This window comes from Cajanus cajan, chromosome 1 (assembly GCF_000230855.2).
Source record: "Cajanus cajan strain Asha chromosome 1, NIPB_CcT2T_4, whole genome shotgun sequence".
NCBI classification, from domain to species: Eukaryota; Viridiplantae; Streptophyta; class Magnoliopsida; order Fabales; family Fabaceae; genus Cajanus; species Cajanus cajan.
Window position 1 is genome coordinate 86,571,866 of NC_138517.1, and position 16,047 is coordinate 86,587,912.

General features: G+C 27.8%; 2 protein-coding genes across 3 annotated transcripts; both read right to left on the bottom strand.

Annotated features, from left to right (window-relative positions):
- Positions 1-2,770: 2,770 nt before the first annotated feature.
- Positions 2,771-8,769, bottom strand: LOC109817769 (GDSL esterase/lipase At1g28600). Of its 2 annotated transcripts, none has more exons than XM_020383113.3 (5): positions 8,399-8,769; positions 8,090-8,323; positions 6,834-6,982; positions 6,343-6,616; positions 2,771-3,444 (listed from the first exon to the last, which is right to left on the bottom strand). In XM_020383113.3, exons 1-5 carry the CDS (start codon positions 8,676-8,678, stop codon positions 3,179-3,181), a joined length of 1,203 nt encoding a protein of 400 aa, XP_020238702.2. In that variant the 5' UTR covers positions 8,679-8,769; the 3' UTR covers positions 2,771-3,178. The 2 variants fall into 2 exon arrangements, with proteins under 2 accessions (XP_020238702.2, XP_020238701.2); XM_020383112.3 differs by having other exon boundaries at positions 8,084-8,323.
- A 3,502-nt stretch (positions 8,770-12,271) lies between these two features.
- Positions 12,272-14,719, bottom strand: LOC109817768 (GDSL esterase/lipase At1g28600). Its single transcript, XM_020383111.3, has 5 exons — positions 14,453-14,719; positions 14,166-14,378; positions 13,085-13,233; positions 12,690-12,963; positions 12,272-12,571 (listed from the first exon to the last, which is right to left on the bottom strand). Exons 1-5 carry the CDS (start codon positions 14,688-14,690, stop codon positions 12,324-12,326), a joined length of 1,122 nt encoding a protein of 373 aa, XP_020238700.1. The 5' UTR covers positions 14,691-14,719; the 3' UTR covers positions 12,272-12,323.
- Between the last annotated feature and the right edge of the window lie 1,328 nt (positions 14,720-16,047).

Genomic DNA, 16,047 nt, shown 5'->3' on the forward strand with positions numbered 1-16,047 from the left:
AGTATTCTCCTTTTAACATAATTTATTCTTCATCCAAGATCAAGATTCAAAGTTTAAACAATTTGATTAAGGAACATAAATTGCTAAGTTGCTACCATTTGGGCATGTAAAATTATAGATAATAATCAATTGGGCATGTAAAATTAATTACCCAACCGGTAGCCACTAGCTAGAGTACCGACACCTTAAAACACTAGACTTACCGGCCAGAAATTTTTACTTAAATAATATTTTGTTTAAAAAAAATTACAAAAATGACACCTGTGCAAGTTTATTTACAGGAGTAGACCTGTTTACTGTTCATGCTCGGAATTCGGTTCTCCGGGAACCGAATTCTGAGCTTCAAACTTTTTTTTTGTTTTTTTTCTTCTCAGAATTCGGTTCCCGGGGAACCGAATTCTGAGTTAATTTAAATTTTTTTTTTTCGTGTTTGGGGCCGATTTTGGGCAAATGCTGAAAGTGGAATGGCCCGTTCCGGAAGCAGAACAGGTCGTTCTGTTTAAAGAAACAGAGTCTTTTTTTTTTAAATTAAAACGGGTTAAGAACGGGTCGTTCTGGTTTTGGAACGGGCCGTTGCAGGGCCGTTCCAGATTAAAAAAAAAGACGCTGTATCTTTCGCAGAACGGCCCGTTCTGCTTCCGGAACGGCCGTTCCACTTCCATCATTTGCCCAAAATGGGCCACAGACACGAAAAAAAAAAATTTAAACTAACTGAGAAGAAAAAAAAACAAGTTTGAAGCTCAGAATTCGGTTCCCGAGGAACCGAATTCCGAGCATGAACAGTAAACAGGTCTACTCCGGTAAATAAACTTGCACAGGTATCATTTTTGTAATTCTTCTTTTAAAAAATATTATTTACGTAAAAATTTCTACCGGCCAAGATCTATTTATTCATTCGTGTAAACGTAATGAAAGATATTAATTAACACGTGATTTTTATTATCATCCAAGATAGATATTTATTTTATATAACTAAAATTTATAATAAATAAACATTTTTAAATATATTAATTATATTATAATTAAAATTTATAAATAAATATATTTAACCTATAAAACATATTTTAATTTTTTGATAAATAACTTATATTATAATATATTTAAGGTTTAAGATTTTTCACACCCTTAAGAAATATTAAACACTAATATTTTAAGTCTAAAATATTGTCATTTGATATTTTTAGTAAGAACAATTATGAAAGTATGAATAACAATTAAAGAATTACTATTTTACCCGATCATATTTATAGGATTTTGATACAATCGATCAAATTTATTATGTCATTAATTCTAGACTATGTCATCATTTTACAATTTAATACTAATACTATTATATTTTTTACTTTAGTCCCAAATTAATTAAATTAATTTTACTTTTAAGTTCATGGAAATCAGGAACTGTTTAAGTGAGGAATGACATGAACAAAAGAGGAGAAGGGGAACTTGTTTTCGATGATATACTCGACATGGGACTTTAAAAATTCAACTGGTTAGAGTAAGCGTGTTTAGTTTTCGTTGGAAATTCACAAAATCACGTTAAGCGGAAAAGACAGAAAATGTTACTTTTTGATTTTATGCTTTTTGGAATGAGTGTTTTTTTCATTTAACAAAGTCGAATAATAAAACAAACATGCCATGAGAGAATGACTTTTCGGTAGTGTTTGTTTCTATGGATTTACTGTTCACGAGCAAAGAAAGGCGAAGAAACTTGTTGTTCGTTTCTGGTGATTTGCGACGACGAAAAGGCGAAGAAAAGGGGGGAGAAGCGTGATTCTCGTCCTCGCACAAAAACGAAGAAAACAGAAGAAAGCCACGTAGGATTTATAAAAACCCAAAAATACCCCTTCGCATGCATGCGTAGTGTGCCATGCAGCAGAGGAAGCATATACAAAGGAAGCATAATCGATTATGCAAGGCTACATAATCGATTATGCAAGGCCATAATCGATTATGTAGTCTTGCATAATCGATTATGCTTGGCCACATAATCGATTATGCTATATGTATAACATATAACATAATCGATTATGTTATATTATTATGTTATATGTATAACATATAACATAATCAATTATGTTATATGTTATACATATAACATAATCGTATATATATATAAAATATTAATATTTAATATATAATATATATTAAATATTAATATTTTATATATATATATATTTAATATTTAATATTTAATTTATATATATTTTTTAAATATTTAATATATATATATATAAATTAAATATTAATATTTTTATTTTTTCACTTTTATATATATTAAAGTTTGTTTATTTATATTATATAATTTTTTTATATTAAAAAAATTCTATTATTTAAATATTAATATGAAAATATAAAAAAAATAATACTTGTTTATAAAATTAAAATAATAATATTTTTTATTTTTATTAATATTAATATTATTTATTATAATTAGCATCATTATTATTTATTATGATTCTTATTATTTTTTTAATATTTATTTTTATTCTTATCATTATTTATTATTTTTAAAAAAATTATACTTATTAATATAATTTTATTGTAATTTATTATTTAATATTATACTCATTTTAATCTAAGGGTAAAAGTATAAATCATATTTATTTATTAAATTTTTAATTTTTATCTATCATTAAATTTAAAGTAAATATTTAAATTAAATTATTTTTAATATTTTATAATTTTTTAAATTAAAATTTATATATTTATTTTTTAATTATAATAATTATAAACTTTTTTAACTTAAGGATAAAATAGTAATTTTACACAATTATCAATTAAAAAATTTATTTTTATCTATCACATCAATCAATTCAGTCACAAACTTTCACAAACTTTCTCTACACTTTCCACTCACTTTCTCTTAATCCAAACAACCTCACTTTCCACTCACTTTCCCTTCAAATCTTTCCTTTTCCACTCTCCCTTTTCCATCTTCAAATCCAAACAAAGCCTTCCATGATGGTAATTAATAAGCCACAACCACGGTTTCGAATTCTTCAAGCGAGATGAATTTGAAAGGTGTCGAGACTGCGTCTTGGTGTGGTGCAAATTTAGAGAGCATAGTTAAGATTGTGAGTGGAGGGTTCTATAGTAAAAGGTACAACCTCACAAACCCCTTTGGATGCTATCACATCCTATTGGATTAAGTGGTCCACAATTAATTATACACTGACTTTTATTTCATTGCGTAGTTATTAAAATATGCAATGGTTTCACCTGTGAAACACGAGACATTAAATTCAGGAATGGTGTATGGTCCATTTAATAAACCTTGGGTGATCCATCTATATGCAGCCTCGGATAAATGATAACCATCCCAGCTAACATATTGCGAAGGATCATCACAAGCAATCACCCCTGCGTCTCCACACTTGGCCGTATCATTGAAATTGTAAGGACCTCCACCTCCACAACAAACTTTCAGAGCATTTCCACCAAACCCTGCAATAACATTCAAGCATATGCAAGCATTACTCTTCCAGAACAAGAGGTCATGTTTTAATGACATACTGAAAGATCATCACAAATATGCTCACAACAAAACTTAGATGCTTTTTTCAAGTATTCTTAGTATTATTCTCCGGTTAGAGTTAAAGTTTTACAATTGTAATTTGTATAAAAAAAAAAGGTTGCATTAAACATAGTAAAAGTTATTAAAGTAAAACACTAATTCTAGTTAGAAAACAAAACCACATTTAAACTTTGTTTGACAGAAAGGAAAAGTCATGGAAAGGAAAGGAGAAGAAGGAATATACATTTCCATTCCGTAGATACATACGAAAATAATAGAGAAAAAAAACTTGTAGACCCACAATAAAATTGGTTTTCTCCAATTCATGATAAATTATTAGGTGGTCTTAATCTTAAATCACATAAAATATATTTGGATACAATTTGAAAGGACTTTTGAGAACTTGTTTATTGAAAATTATAAAGAGTATTTTTTATATAAAAAAAAATCTTAAAAATCATTGTAAACTTATATCCAGACATGTTCATAGTCTATAACTAATATCTACACTACATGTAATCAATAGGGCCGAACATTCAATAAGACAATTAACGTTAATGCTTAGAGCCCTCAAACTTATAAGACCTCCAAATTTTTTTAATAAATAATATTATTGATATAAATTAATTTTTAAAAAATTAATAATATTTAAGATAAGGTCCAATATTTTATAAAATACATATTTTATATCTTTTATATCTCTTATTTTCTTATTATTAAAATTACTTAAAAGACCACAATCCATTTATTAATTTTTGTAAATGAAAAGTCACTTAACATTCAATAGTCACTACTACTTGTCTTTTACAGATGATAGATTTTCAACCTCTTTGTTTCCTCTCTAATCTCTTTCTCATTCTCTCTCCATTCTCATTCTCAATTCATTCTTCGCGTCTAATTTAAGAGCTTGATTGAGAATAATACGGTCCTATTCTGTCTTTTTTCTTTGTTGATTCCTATTCTATAAAAATCAAGGAGTACAAAAAAGATTGCTGGACATAAACCCTAAAGCATATTATACTCCTTGTCGTTGTCATAATTTGAATTTAGTTATAGGTGATATAGCAAATTCATGTACTAGAGTTTTTTTTTTGAGTTTTGCAACGTATTTATTCTTTGTTTACTTTTTCTACCAAATGGTGAAAAATCTTACAAGAAAATGTATCTAAGTTTTCAGTTAAATCACTATCTCAAACAAGATGGGAATGTAGAATTGAAAGCGTTAAAGCCATAAAGTTTCAAGCACAAAAAATAAGGGATGCATTTGTTCAGTTATCAAAAACTAGTGAAGATTCTAAAATAAAGAGTAAAGTCATGTGTTTAACGACTTATAAGAAGGAAAATTTTGAATTTTTATTGGGAATGAATATTTGGTATGATATATTTTTTGTGGTTAATTCTGTAAGTAAGATCATGCAATCTAAAGATATGCATATAGATGTTGCTATAGATCACTTAAGAGACCTTATAACTTATTTAAAAAATTATAGGGAAAATGGTTTTACATCTGCATTAGAATCTACCAAAGAAATGGTTATTGAAATGGACATAGAGCCTAAGTTCAATGAAAAACGTAAGATTCATAAGAAAAAAACATGTTGATGACATTGATAATGATGAAATAGCTCATTCTACTAAAGATTCTTTTCGCACTAATTATTTTTTTGTATATATTAGATCAATCTATTTCTTCTATTAAGAGTCGATTTGAACAATTTTTAGAATATGAAAACATGTTTGATTTTTTATTTGATTCAAATAAATTTAAAACTTTAGGGGAAGATGAATTGAAAAAATATTGTATCAATCTTGAAAAGATTTTAAGTTTTGAGGACCATTCTGATATTGATGGTCTTGATTTATTTTCAGAATTAAAATTATTGAAAGAAATTCTAACAAATGAAATTAACACACAATTAAAAATATTGAACTATATAAAAAGATCATGTTCTTTTCCAAATACATACATTGCTTATAAAATATTATTAACATTATCTGTAATTGTTGAAAGAAGTTTTTCAAAATTAAAATTGATTAAATCATATTTAAGATCAACTATATTACAATATAGATTGAATGGGTTAACTATATTATCTATTGAGAGTAAGATGTTAGAATTACTTGATTATAAAATTTTAATAAATAATTTTGCAGTTCAAGAAACCAAAAAAATAACATAAAAATTATTAGGCTATATTAACATAGACTATTATCTTAATTTTTGCCTAAAGCCCCAAATTTTTTTAGATACGGCCCTGGTAATCAAATATTATTAATTTTTCACATAAAGTAAAAAACAATAATGCATCTCATGTAATAATTGATTAAGGCAATGGATATTTGATAGTCTAATAATTTCTTCCAATTTAGGAGAAAGCTACAAAAAAGAGAGTAAAATATTAAAATGACTATGTCCTTCCTAATTATATCATATACAAACAAAAATAGTATATCTCATTTTTATTAAAGTCATTTATGTCATTTACAATTATACTTCTTTGAATTCTCTCACTATTTTCTTATCTTTTCTCTCCTACTACCAAACAACTAAATAGTAATCTTATTTTCAACTTATTTTTTCTTCTTCTCATTTTCTTTCCTGTATCTTTCTATTATAAAGCAATCAAACCAGTCTAAATCTAAGTATTGTTCGTATAATAAGTCTGAACTCAAGCAATCAACCTGAAATTTAGTGTCATTGTATTCAATCATATTAATTATTTCAATCAGTACTACTAACTAATGGCACATGGATAGACAGAACTTTTCTGTTTACTTGCAAGCCAGAAACGTTGATATGGCATAAAAAGCTAAAAGGATAGATTTACCAAATTGTTGTGGAGAATTGTAAAACTGCATTGCAGCGTTGAAGTAATCTGCATAAATGATGTTGGTAAGAGGATATAGCACTCGGAGCCTATTTAGTTCAATTTGAAGCAGCTCATTGTGGTATTCATAAAACATGTTCAACCATTTCAAACATCCAGCTTGGTCATACTCCTCTTCATCTATAGTTGCAAACCTTGTTAAATAGGCTGGATTGCATCCAAGTGGCAAACTTCCAGGAGCCATAATCGTTACAGCCCCTAAATCAATCAACTCCTGCATAGATTAATAAACTAACCAATAATTATTATGGTCATGTTTTTTCCTTTTTTCTTTGCTTCATACATTTATGTTCCTTGCCTCCTTCTACTCATTTCACACTCCATAAAAGGGAGTGAAAAACCCATCATCAATTCATTAATTAAAGTGGTATTTGAACTTGAAAAGTGATCATCAGAAAGGCTACCACTCAACAATCGAATCAAATTCTTACCCTGATCGCTGAAATGATTACAGATATTACTTGGGGTATGTAAGTCAAAAGATCTGCAAATTTGGTTGTTTCTGACAAGGGATAGCCATAATCATTGCCTCCAATCTCTCCCATAACAAATAAGGAGCTGCCAATAATTTTTTTGCAGCCTGCAAGAGTGAAATCCCATATGCCATTGGAAATAACTAGGAGTAGGAATAAATAACCAACATGCTGACAACAGTCGCAGAATAATTATGAGAATCAATCCTTGCTCATCAAATTTTAAGACTCGTTTAACTACTTCCCCTTCATCCTTATAATTTGAAGAGTTATAGATGACAACAATTGATTAGAGGGATTTTAAACTATTCTTAATTTCTAATAAATACCTAAAGAGCAAATAAGTGCTTGAAAATCTTAAATATTTAAATACTACGCTGGGCTAACCTACTGAATATACTAGACCAAACTTTTTCATTTTAATTTATCTCCGGATCCTTCTCCCTGTCAATACTCAAACTGCATACTTTATTTGGTTCATATGAAACAATATTAACTTCATTTTAATAAATATAAATTTTCTTACATTATCGATCAATTAAAAGTCACTTCATATATAACTTTAAAATAAGAGTTAATCACCTATATACGGTCAGTATAAAGTTTTTTTACACTGACAACCAATTATATCTTTGCATTGTATCATGTCACTGTTAAAAGTAAATATATTTACAGTGACATGACACAATTAAAAGATATAATTAGTTGTCAATGTAAAAAATCTTTATACTAACAATATATAGGTGATTAGTTCTTAAAATAATTACTCCAAAAGTTACTAATCTTTTCATATATGAAAGATCCTGAGTAGGTAACAAAGTAAAAGCCTTTTAAGTGCATTAAAATTACATTTCATATATATAAGGATTGAAAATATCCAACAAAAAGTTTAATTAGAATGCAGGCAATACAGTAACTTTTACACATTCAATCATTTTTTTTATTTTGTAATAATTATTTAAAAGTGGGTGACATTTCTAATTGAGTTAATCATTTATACATTGTCAGTGTAAAGTTTTTTTACACTAATAATTAATTATATCATTTAATTGTGTCATGGTACTATAAATAAATTTACTTTTAACAATGACATAATATAATTAAAAGATATAATTAGTTTTCAATGTAAAGTTTACACCCACGGTGTATAGGTGATTAAGTCATTCTAATTAGTCTATCAAAGCTACAAAAGTGAAGAAAAGATATAACTTCACTTGAAGACGCATTGCAGAGAGAAGGCAGCAACTCCTTGAACCAATTCAACTGAACCCTCAGGGAAAAGTTAGCAGTGGCACCAACAGCGAACCCCTTCTCTTCAAAGAAGCGGCGGTCCAACGCGGTGGCTCCGGCGACCGCAAAATTCACTCCCTGCTCAATATTCCGGCGTTTCACCGCCCCATGCTTGAAACCCAGATAGGGTTCCACGTAGGGAAGCCCCAGATACTCAGCTTCACAGAAAACAGTAAAAAGAATGAATTTTTATGCAGTAATTGGTTGAAAAAGAAGTGGGTATGGTAGAATACCAATGAAATCGAGAATAAGGCGTCCATCGGAGCATCGTCCATTGGGGTGGTGAAAATGGGTTAGCCCGTAGGGAGAGACCAAACAATTGGGGCTCTGCGGTGAGGAAATGAAATACAAGTTGCCCGTATCAGTGAGGGAATCTCCGAAGCTGAAGAGTGAGGTATAGTAATTGCAAGCAGTGGCAGTGACAGTGACGAGAAATAGTAGTGGTAGCACAAGCACAACACTTAACAACCATTGTTGTTGTCGCAGTGACGAAATTTTAGTGGACAGAGGCATGGTATGGCTGATCAATCATGGATGCTTCGCTTGCACATTTGTGGTAGGTAGAGACTTAGAGTGGACTCTGTTACTTAAGTTAGGAACTCCAACCATTGAAAATAAAAACTTGTAATTTATATCTTTTTAACTATCCGTTAAATTCTTGATAACAATTTGGCCAAAACGGTTAGTTAGAATATTTTAAAATTTTAATTTAATTTTACTTTAATCTAAATTAAATTCAATTTAGACTCACTTATTAAAAATATTATTAATATTTATCTTTTGTCTAAATTTTTTAAACGTCATTTAAAAGTGTCCATGTGATTGAAAATTATGGACGTAGTTCTCACAATTTTTACTTAGTATATTTTTTATGTGATTCATACCGTAGAAATCATGCACGGACGTGATTTTCACGACTCTTTAACGATTTTTAAGAAATTTAGATAAAAAACATATATTGTTAGTATTTTTTTATAAATGAGACTAAATTAAACACAAAAATTAAAGTAAGACTAAATTAAAATTTTAAAATATTATAAGAGAATAAACTAAGATTTTAGCCTAATAATTTTATAAATGGATCAAAGAGTACCACTCCATTTTCACGTTTCATTTAAAAAAAATGCAAGAGTCAAAGATAAATCATTCGTTATAAAAATATATCTACTTTTTTACTTATCAAAATTATAATAATGACACTAAAATAATTCAATTTTAAAATTATGTATATATTATCTCAACCATTATTATTAAAAGGACTCTATTCATTCAGATTAAAAATACACCTACTTTAGTGTGAAACCATACTTTCGAGGAATAAAGTCGATTTCAATAGTGATGATTGTTCGTTTGCATAATTTTGATGCTAGATAATAATAGAATTTAACCAATAAAGTATGAGATATTTTTGGTGACTTTGTAGTAAATATCAAGTTCTTTAATGTGATATTTAGAGTGTTTTTTTTTAATGTAAAGAATTTAAAAACTCTTTTAATTAAAATAATTTTTTTAGTTAATACGATAACTTATTTTATAAATTTGTAATTTATTTTCATAAGTTAATTAAGATAGTTTATATTTTATAAGTTTTTAATTTTTCTTTTTTTTTTCTTTTTTTATTAATTTACTTGAAATATATATATATATATATATATATATATATATATACTTATTTATTTTTTTTAATTTAGAAACCATTTTTTCTATATATTTTTTTCTCACTGTCCTTATTAAATAAATGTCTTTTATATTAACTACCTAACTTATTAGTTTATCTTATCAAACACTTTCAATTTAATAATTAATGTGTAATTTTTAAAATTTTCAATTCCTAACCTATAATTTATAAGCTTTCCGCTAATTATAAGTTGGTTTTACCAAATACAGACATGTTTTTAGTAATGATATAAGCTTTTCTTGTAAGCTAAAAAAAACTTAGCACTAGTTAAAATGAGTTTTTTAACAAGTTAAATGGATTTAAATCTAAAAAAATGAATTTTATTTTATAATTTTTTTCATTTTTCTTCTTATTATTTTTCAAGTTTAAGATGCAATTTATTTGAATATAACTTTATTCTAAAGTACAATGTTGAATTCTTTTTTATGCTGTTAAACCTTGATTTTTCAACTTATCTTCAAAATGGAGGAATGACACTTGCGACAATAAATATTTGGTTGTTAGAATGATGATACTCATAGTGAATAGCAACAAGGATGATGAAGTGAATGGTGGTGGATAAAATGTTGGTGTTTCGTGGAGAATTTCGTAGCATTGTTTTATATGGAAGATTTACTTTCTATTTGGTAGCAAGGAAAGAAATCCTAATTTTAGAGTAAGCTCAATATTAGATTTTCTTCTGTTGTGCTACCTCATAAATACAAAAATTAAAAGTGTTTTATCTAAAGGACGTTTAAGATTTATTTTAGGCAAATCCTCAAAGTCAAAATATTCAAGAGTATAATCTATTTCTTAGGTACAGGATTTTAGACTTTATATTTATTTGTTCATGAGTTTTATAGGTCCCAGTAATCCTAGAATTTTATATGGTGATTTTAGTTGAGATTTTGATCAACAAAGATAAGATTTTATTTATGATTAGGATTTATGTCACGAAGTTATTCTGACTTTCCTCGCTTGGGGTAATGTGCATTAAGTCATCGATCCATTACCGATTCATCTCTTACTTCCCCTTGGCCGAAGTCTTAGTGTACTCGGTTGGGGGTCTCGTCTCGAGACCCTTGGTAAGACCCTCCTCAGCAAAGTCATTTCGGTAACACCATTTCAGAATTTTTTCGGGATGATACAAAAAGTATTAAATAAAAAATAAAAATAAAAAGATAAGTAAATAATGTAAAAAATAGTGATCAAGAATAAAAGAATTATGAAAGGATAGGTAAATGACATAGACAACAAAGATAAACAAAGATTAGAGATAGAATATTGATCACGCTAAAAGGAAAAGTGATGAAAATGATCTTAATTCAATAATAATAAAAAGTCAAAAGATGACACTATTTTTTATAACATTGTTAAATCATCAATAGATCATTATTAGAATTTGATATATTTATAAATGAGAAATACTAGTAACACATTTTTTTATATACTCTTTTAAATACATTCTCTTTAATCGGATGAAATTTATTAAAAATATAATTTTTGGTAATTTCACAACTTATTTAATGTTTCTCTCTCTTGATTTTATAAATTTCAATAAATTCTTACAAATGAAAGTGAGTGTGTTTAAAAAGAATATGTTGCTAACTAGGGGTGGGTATACGGACCGGTCCGGCCCGTTTAAGGCCCGGTTCGTAAAACCCGCGTTTTATACGAGCCGGATAAGTCCGGTCCGTAAAATAAATGAATTTCTTTTTTAAGTCCGTATCCGGCCTGCCAAAATTCGCAGATAACGGACCGGTCCACAGGCCTAAATAATGGTTCAAAAAAATAATTTTTTTAAAAATAAAAATACATAAAATTAGAAGAAAAAAAATATTTTTTATTTATAAGCTAAATTTTATCATACTAAAATTTATCAATAGTTAAAATGATTTAAAATACTAAATATTAAAATATTAAAATAAAAATAATTACAAATACTTAAATAATAATACTAAACTTTCAATAATAAAAGCATCAAAATGTTATAAAAATAATTCAAATGACAAATATATACCAACTAAACATAACTTTAATGTCATAATAATTTTAAAAAATTAAATACACAACTTAATATTAAAATCATAATATTTAAAAATATTAAATGTGAAGTCTGCGGACTAGCCCGCGAACCCGCGGATTAAATCTGCCAAGTCCGCGGACTTAACGGGCCGGGTTCAAAAATTAGACATAATCATACGGATTTGAAAAAAATGGGTCCATTATCCGCAAAATTCGCGGGCTTACGGATCAGTCCGCGGACCCACTCCTATTGCTAACACTCCTGATTTGTACATTTTCATTGAATTTATATTAGTATCATTAAGCATTTTCTTAACAAATAAAACTTTTGATTTCATTATCATTGTCTTCTTAAAAGATTAAGATTGTAAAAATTGATAATTATATTCTTGAAATATATGTATGTCATAAACAGACCATGTAATAGTGGTAACTATATTGAATTTATTTCATTTCATTTGAAAAGAAGAAACAATTTAGCTATGGAAATAGCCAGAGCTTACATTCATCAAGCACAAGGTACTAATTTGAGGAAGAGAATATGGTCCTTTCATCAAACCATTAGCAATCAATCTGTATGCAGCCTCAGTCAAATGAACACCATCCCACCCAATATGCTTAGAAGGATCATCGCAAGCAATCACGCCTGGATTTCCACAATCTACTGATTCATTGTAATTGTATGGACCTCCCATTCCACAACAAATTTCAAGACCAGTAAAACCTGCATAGGCATCAAAATATTATAGTCATGAAGCAATGCATTAATTGTGACAGCATTATTTAGAACAAACTTCCACTAAATTATAATAGTCGGTAGTTGAGAAGGTTAATTGAATTACCAAACTTTTTGGGATCTTGAAATAATGGCAATGCAGCATTGTAATGATCAGCATAAACAATATTAGCATGAGGATGAAATCCTCGAAGCCTATGTAATTCACTCTGGAGCTTCTGATTGTAATATTCAGCAAAATGATTTAACCACTTCAAACACCCATATTGGTCATATTGGTTCTTATCCATGGTTTCATATTTTGTTAAATACAGTGCATTACATCCCAGTGGAAAATTCCCGGGAACTATGAGCGTGCGAGCCCCTAAACTAATCAACTCCTGTAAAGAAACAAAATACAAATAACAAAATCTGGTGGCCTGAATTTTTAGAAGATTAATGTGATAACATGCAATTTTGAAGACCTAATTAAGGATTAATCAAACGAAACTAAAATCTTACATTGATGGTTGAAGCTATTGCATTGATTACATACGGCACATACGTTTTAACCTCTGCTATGCTCTTTCGTATAAACAAAGGATAATTGAAATCATTGCCTCCAATTTCACCCACAAGAAATAACGAGTTTCCAATTACTTCATGACAGTCTGCAAATTTAAACCTTTATTCAGAAATCAGTATTATCAAGCTAGATTTTTAAGGCATGGGATTGTAACTTTTGTCTTCACTTTCTATAAACCAGAGCTCATTTTCATGTAGGATATTAAAATTTATATTAGCGAAGAGGCTTTAGGATAAGAGTTTGATAAGATGTCTCGAATCTAAGACGATGAAAGGTACACAATCCCACAAGCTTGAAGCTATTAACAAAGAAGCTTTGGGATAAGAGTTCAATAGGATGTCTCGGATTTAGGACAATCACATGTACAAGTTTAAATTTTGTATATGAAAAAAATGTAGATGAAAAATAAGACTTTATTAAAAATGACCAACTAAATTTTTTAATGGAGATTAGTTATCAATAATATTTAGTAAAACTTTGCACTAATAATATAGTTATCCAAAAATACACTTGAGATTTTTTTTTCTACGAGATAATTTAAGATTAATCAAAAAATCATTATTAATTATGACTCTTAATGTATTTATTACAAGGTTTAAAAATTCATTTGGTTATTTGATTCTTATAGTTTATGAATTTTACTTTTTAATTTTTATAGTTAAAAATATTTAATTTTAGTTTTTATACATATTATATTTTTTTTCTTTTTAATCCTATTATTTCATAGACATGATAATTCTTATTATAACAAATAGATTATTGCAAAGAGTAAAATAAAATAATACTATATATAAAAAGAGGAGATCTGTTTACTTTAAGAATAAGTGTAACTCATATTTTATATTAAATTTTAATAATTTAATCATTAAATTAAAATTTTTATACATATATATCTGCAAATTTTTAAAAAATGTAAAAATTATTTAATATTTTATTTTATTAATTTAAATTAATATATAAAATAATTTTATGATTACGGTGGTTTATAAAGATGAGAAAAAATAGTTGAAAAGTTACTTGCAGAAGAGTGGCAGAGATGATGAAGCAAATCCTTGAACCAATTCAATTGAACTGTCAAAGAATAATTGGTTGGGATATGAATGCCCCTTTCTTCAAAGAAAGAGGACTCTAACGCCGTGGCTCCAATAACAGCAAAATTGGCTCCTCCTTCCGCCTTCCATCCTTTCATTCCCAAATACGGTTTCACCATTGGAATTTCCAGCCACTCAGCTATTCAACAAAACAAAAACGGTTAGAGAAACAAACAGTGAGAGAGATCCATATGTTTATTTATTTATTTATACCGATGAAATCGATGATGAGGCGGCCATCGGAGCAGCGTCCAGAGGGATGGTGGAAGAAGGTTTCGCCGTACGGAGGGAAGAAGCAATGGTTAGAGGGTGACTCCGAGCTCAGAAACAAGTTGCCGGTGTCGGCCAGGGAATCGCCGAAGCTGAAAATCGAAGAGAAGGGGCATGCCGTTGCCGTTGAAAAGAGTGATGAAGAAGCTATCACAAATGCAATTGCAATAACTGACCACATTGGAATGTGTTGTCCTCTTTAAACATCAATTAATAAAATTTGGGATTTGGGAATGATACTTATACAGAAAAGTTAACGACGTCTACGGTATCAATGTAAAAAAATTTTCTACCGATAATTAATTATATCTTTTATATGTCACGTTATTATAAATATTTATTTTTAATAGTGATATGATATAATTAAAAGATATAATTTGTTATTAATGTAAAAAATTTTACACTAACTTTACATTGATAGTATATAAGTAATTAACTCTTAAAATTTTTTACACCGATAACTGATCATATTTTTTAATAGTACCATATTATTTACTTTTTAATGAAATAAAAATAAAATAAAATATTTTAAAAAATATGATTGATTACAAGTGTAAAAAAACTTTATACTAACAATGTGTATAAATAAATAACTTTTTTTTTAAACAGCTGACGTACTAGCCTTAGTTAAGGAGAAAATTTTCAAGATAATATTTATTTTTTATATTACACAAGATATCCCTATAAGCATCATTAAGAAACTAATTCATGAGTCAAGGATGATAGTCAACTAAATTAACCATCAAATATTATTATTATTATTATTATTATTATTATTATTATTATTATTATTATTACTAATATAGTGTTTTATTAAAAAAAAATTAAGAATATTATTAGAAAAGATCATTATTACTTTTACGATAATATAAAACTGATGTATTATATTTATGGGGTAATACTAATATTTTAAATTTATTTGGTGTTAAAATATAAATATATAAAACTGGTTATAACTTGTGTAGAGATACTCAGTACTCACCCGAAACTTACAAAGTACAAAATCCACTTTCTATAAGCAAATTAACTACATTCCTCATTCCTCAGCTCAGCTGGTAACTATTTTTATCCTATCCCCTCACTCTCAAAAAAAAAATACTAGTGTTTGGTTTGTAGATAACAACTCTCCAATCGTCCTTTAAAAAAAAAAAAACTTATTTCTTAGTTTTGTACATTAAAAAGTGAAAATTTCTGTTTACAGGTTTTTCAAGTACACACTACACAGCGTAAGCATGAAGTCCAATCTGTCATGTATTTAAAATAATAAATAAAAAAGATGGTCATTAGTGAGCTGGTGTGTAACCTATTTTTCTAAATAACTTATCTAGTTAAATTTTTTACTCTTGCTGATAAAGACTTGAAATAGAATTCAATTTTTTTTCTTCATATTTTATATATATATATTTTTTTATAAATTTACGTTAAAGATATGATAGATAATATGGAACCGTCGTCTTAAAAACATTTTTGATTTATTCTAACTTTGTATGAGGTTGTATCTTATCTTAAGTTAAATCAATTTTATGATTATTTATCGA

Excerpts from the sequence above, each read along its gene's own strand:
- LOC109817768 (XM_020383111.3), bottom strand. The coding sequence starts at position 14,690 with ATGTGGTCAGTTATTGCAATTGCATTTGTGATAGCTTCTTCATCACTC. Across the intron at positions 14,379-14,452 it reads CCTCATCATCGATTTCATCG|CTGAGTGGCTGGAAATTCCA; the intron begins GTATAAATAAAT and ends TTTGTTGAATAG. Across the intron at positions 12,964-13,084 it reads CAATAGCTTCAACCATCAAT|GAGTTGATTAGTTTAGGGGC; the intron begins GTAAGATTTTAG and ends GTTTCTTTACAG.
- LOC109817769 (XM_020383112.3), bottom strand. The coding sequence starts at position 8,678 with ATGCCTCTGTCCACTAAAATTTCGTCACTGCGACAACAACAATGGTTG. Across the intron at positions 8,324-8,398 it reads CCTTATTCTCGATTTCATTG|CTGAGTATCTGGGGCTTCCC; the intron begins GTATTCTACCAT and ends TTTTCTGTGAAG. Across the intron at positions 6,983-8,083 it reads CAATGCGTCTTCAAGTGAAG|GCTGCAAAAAAATTATTGGC; the intron begins TTATATCTTTTC and ends TCACTCTTGCAG.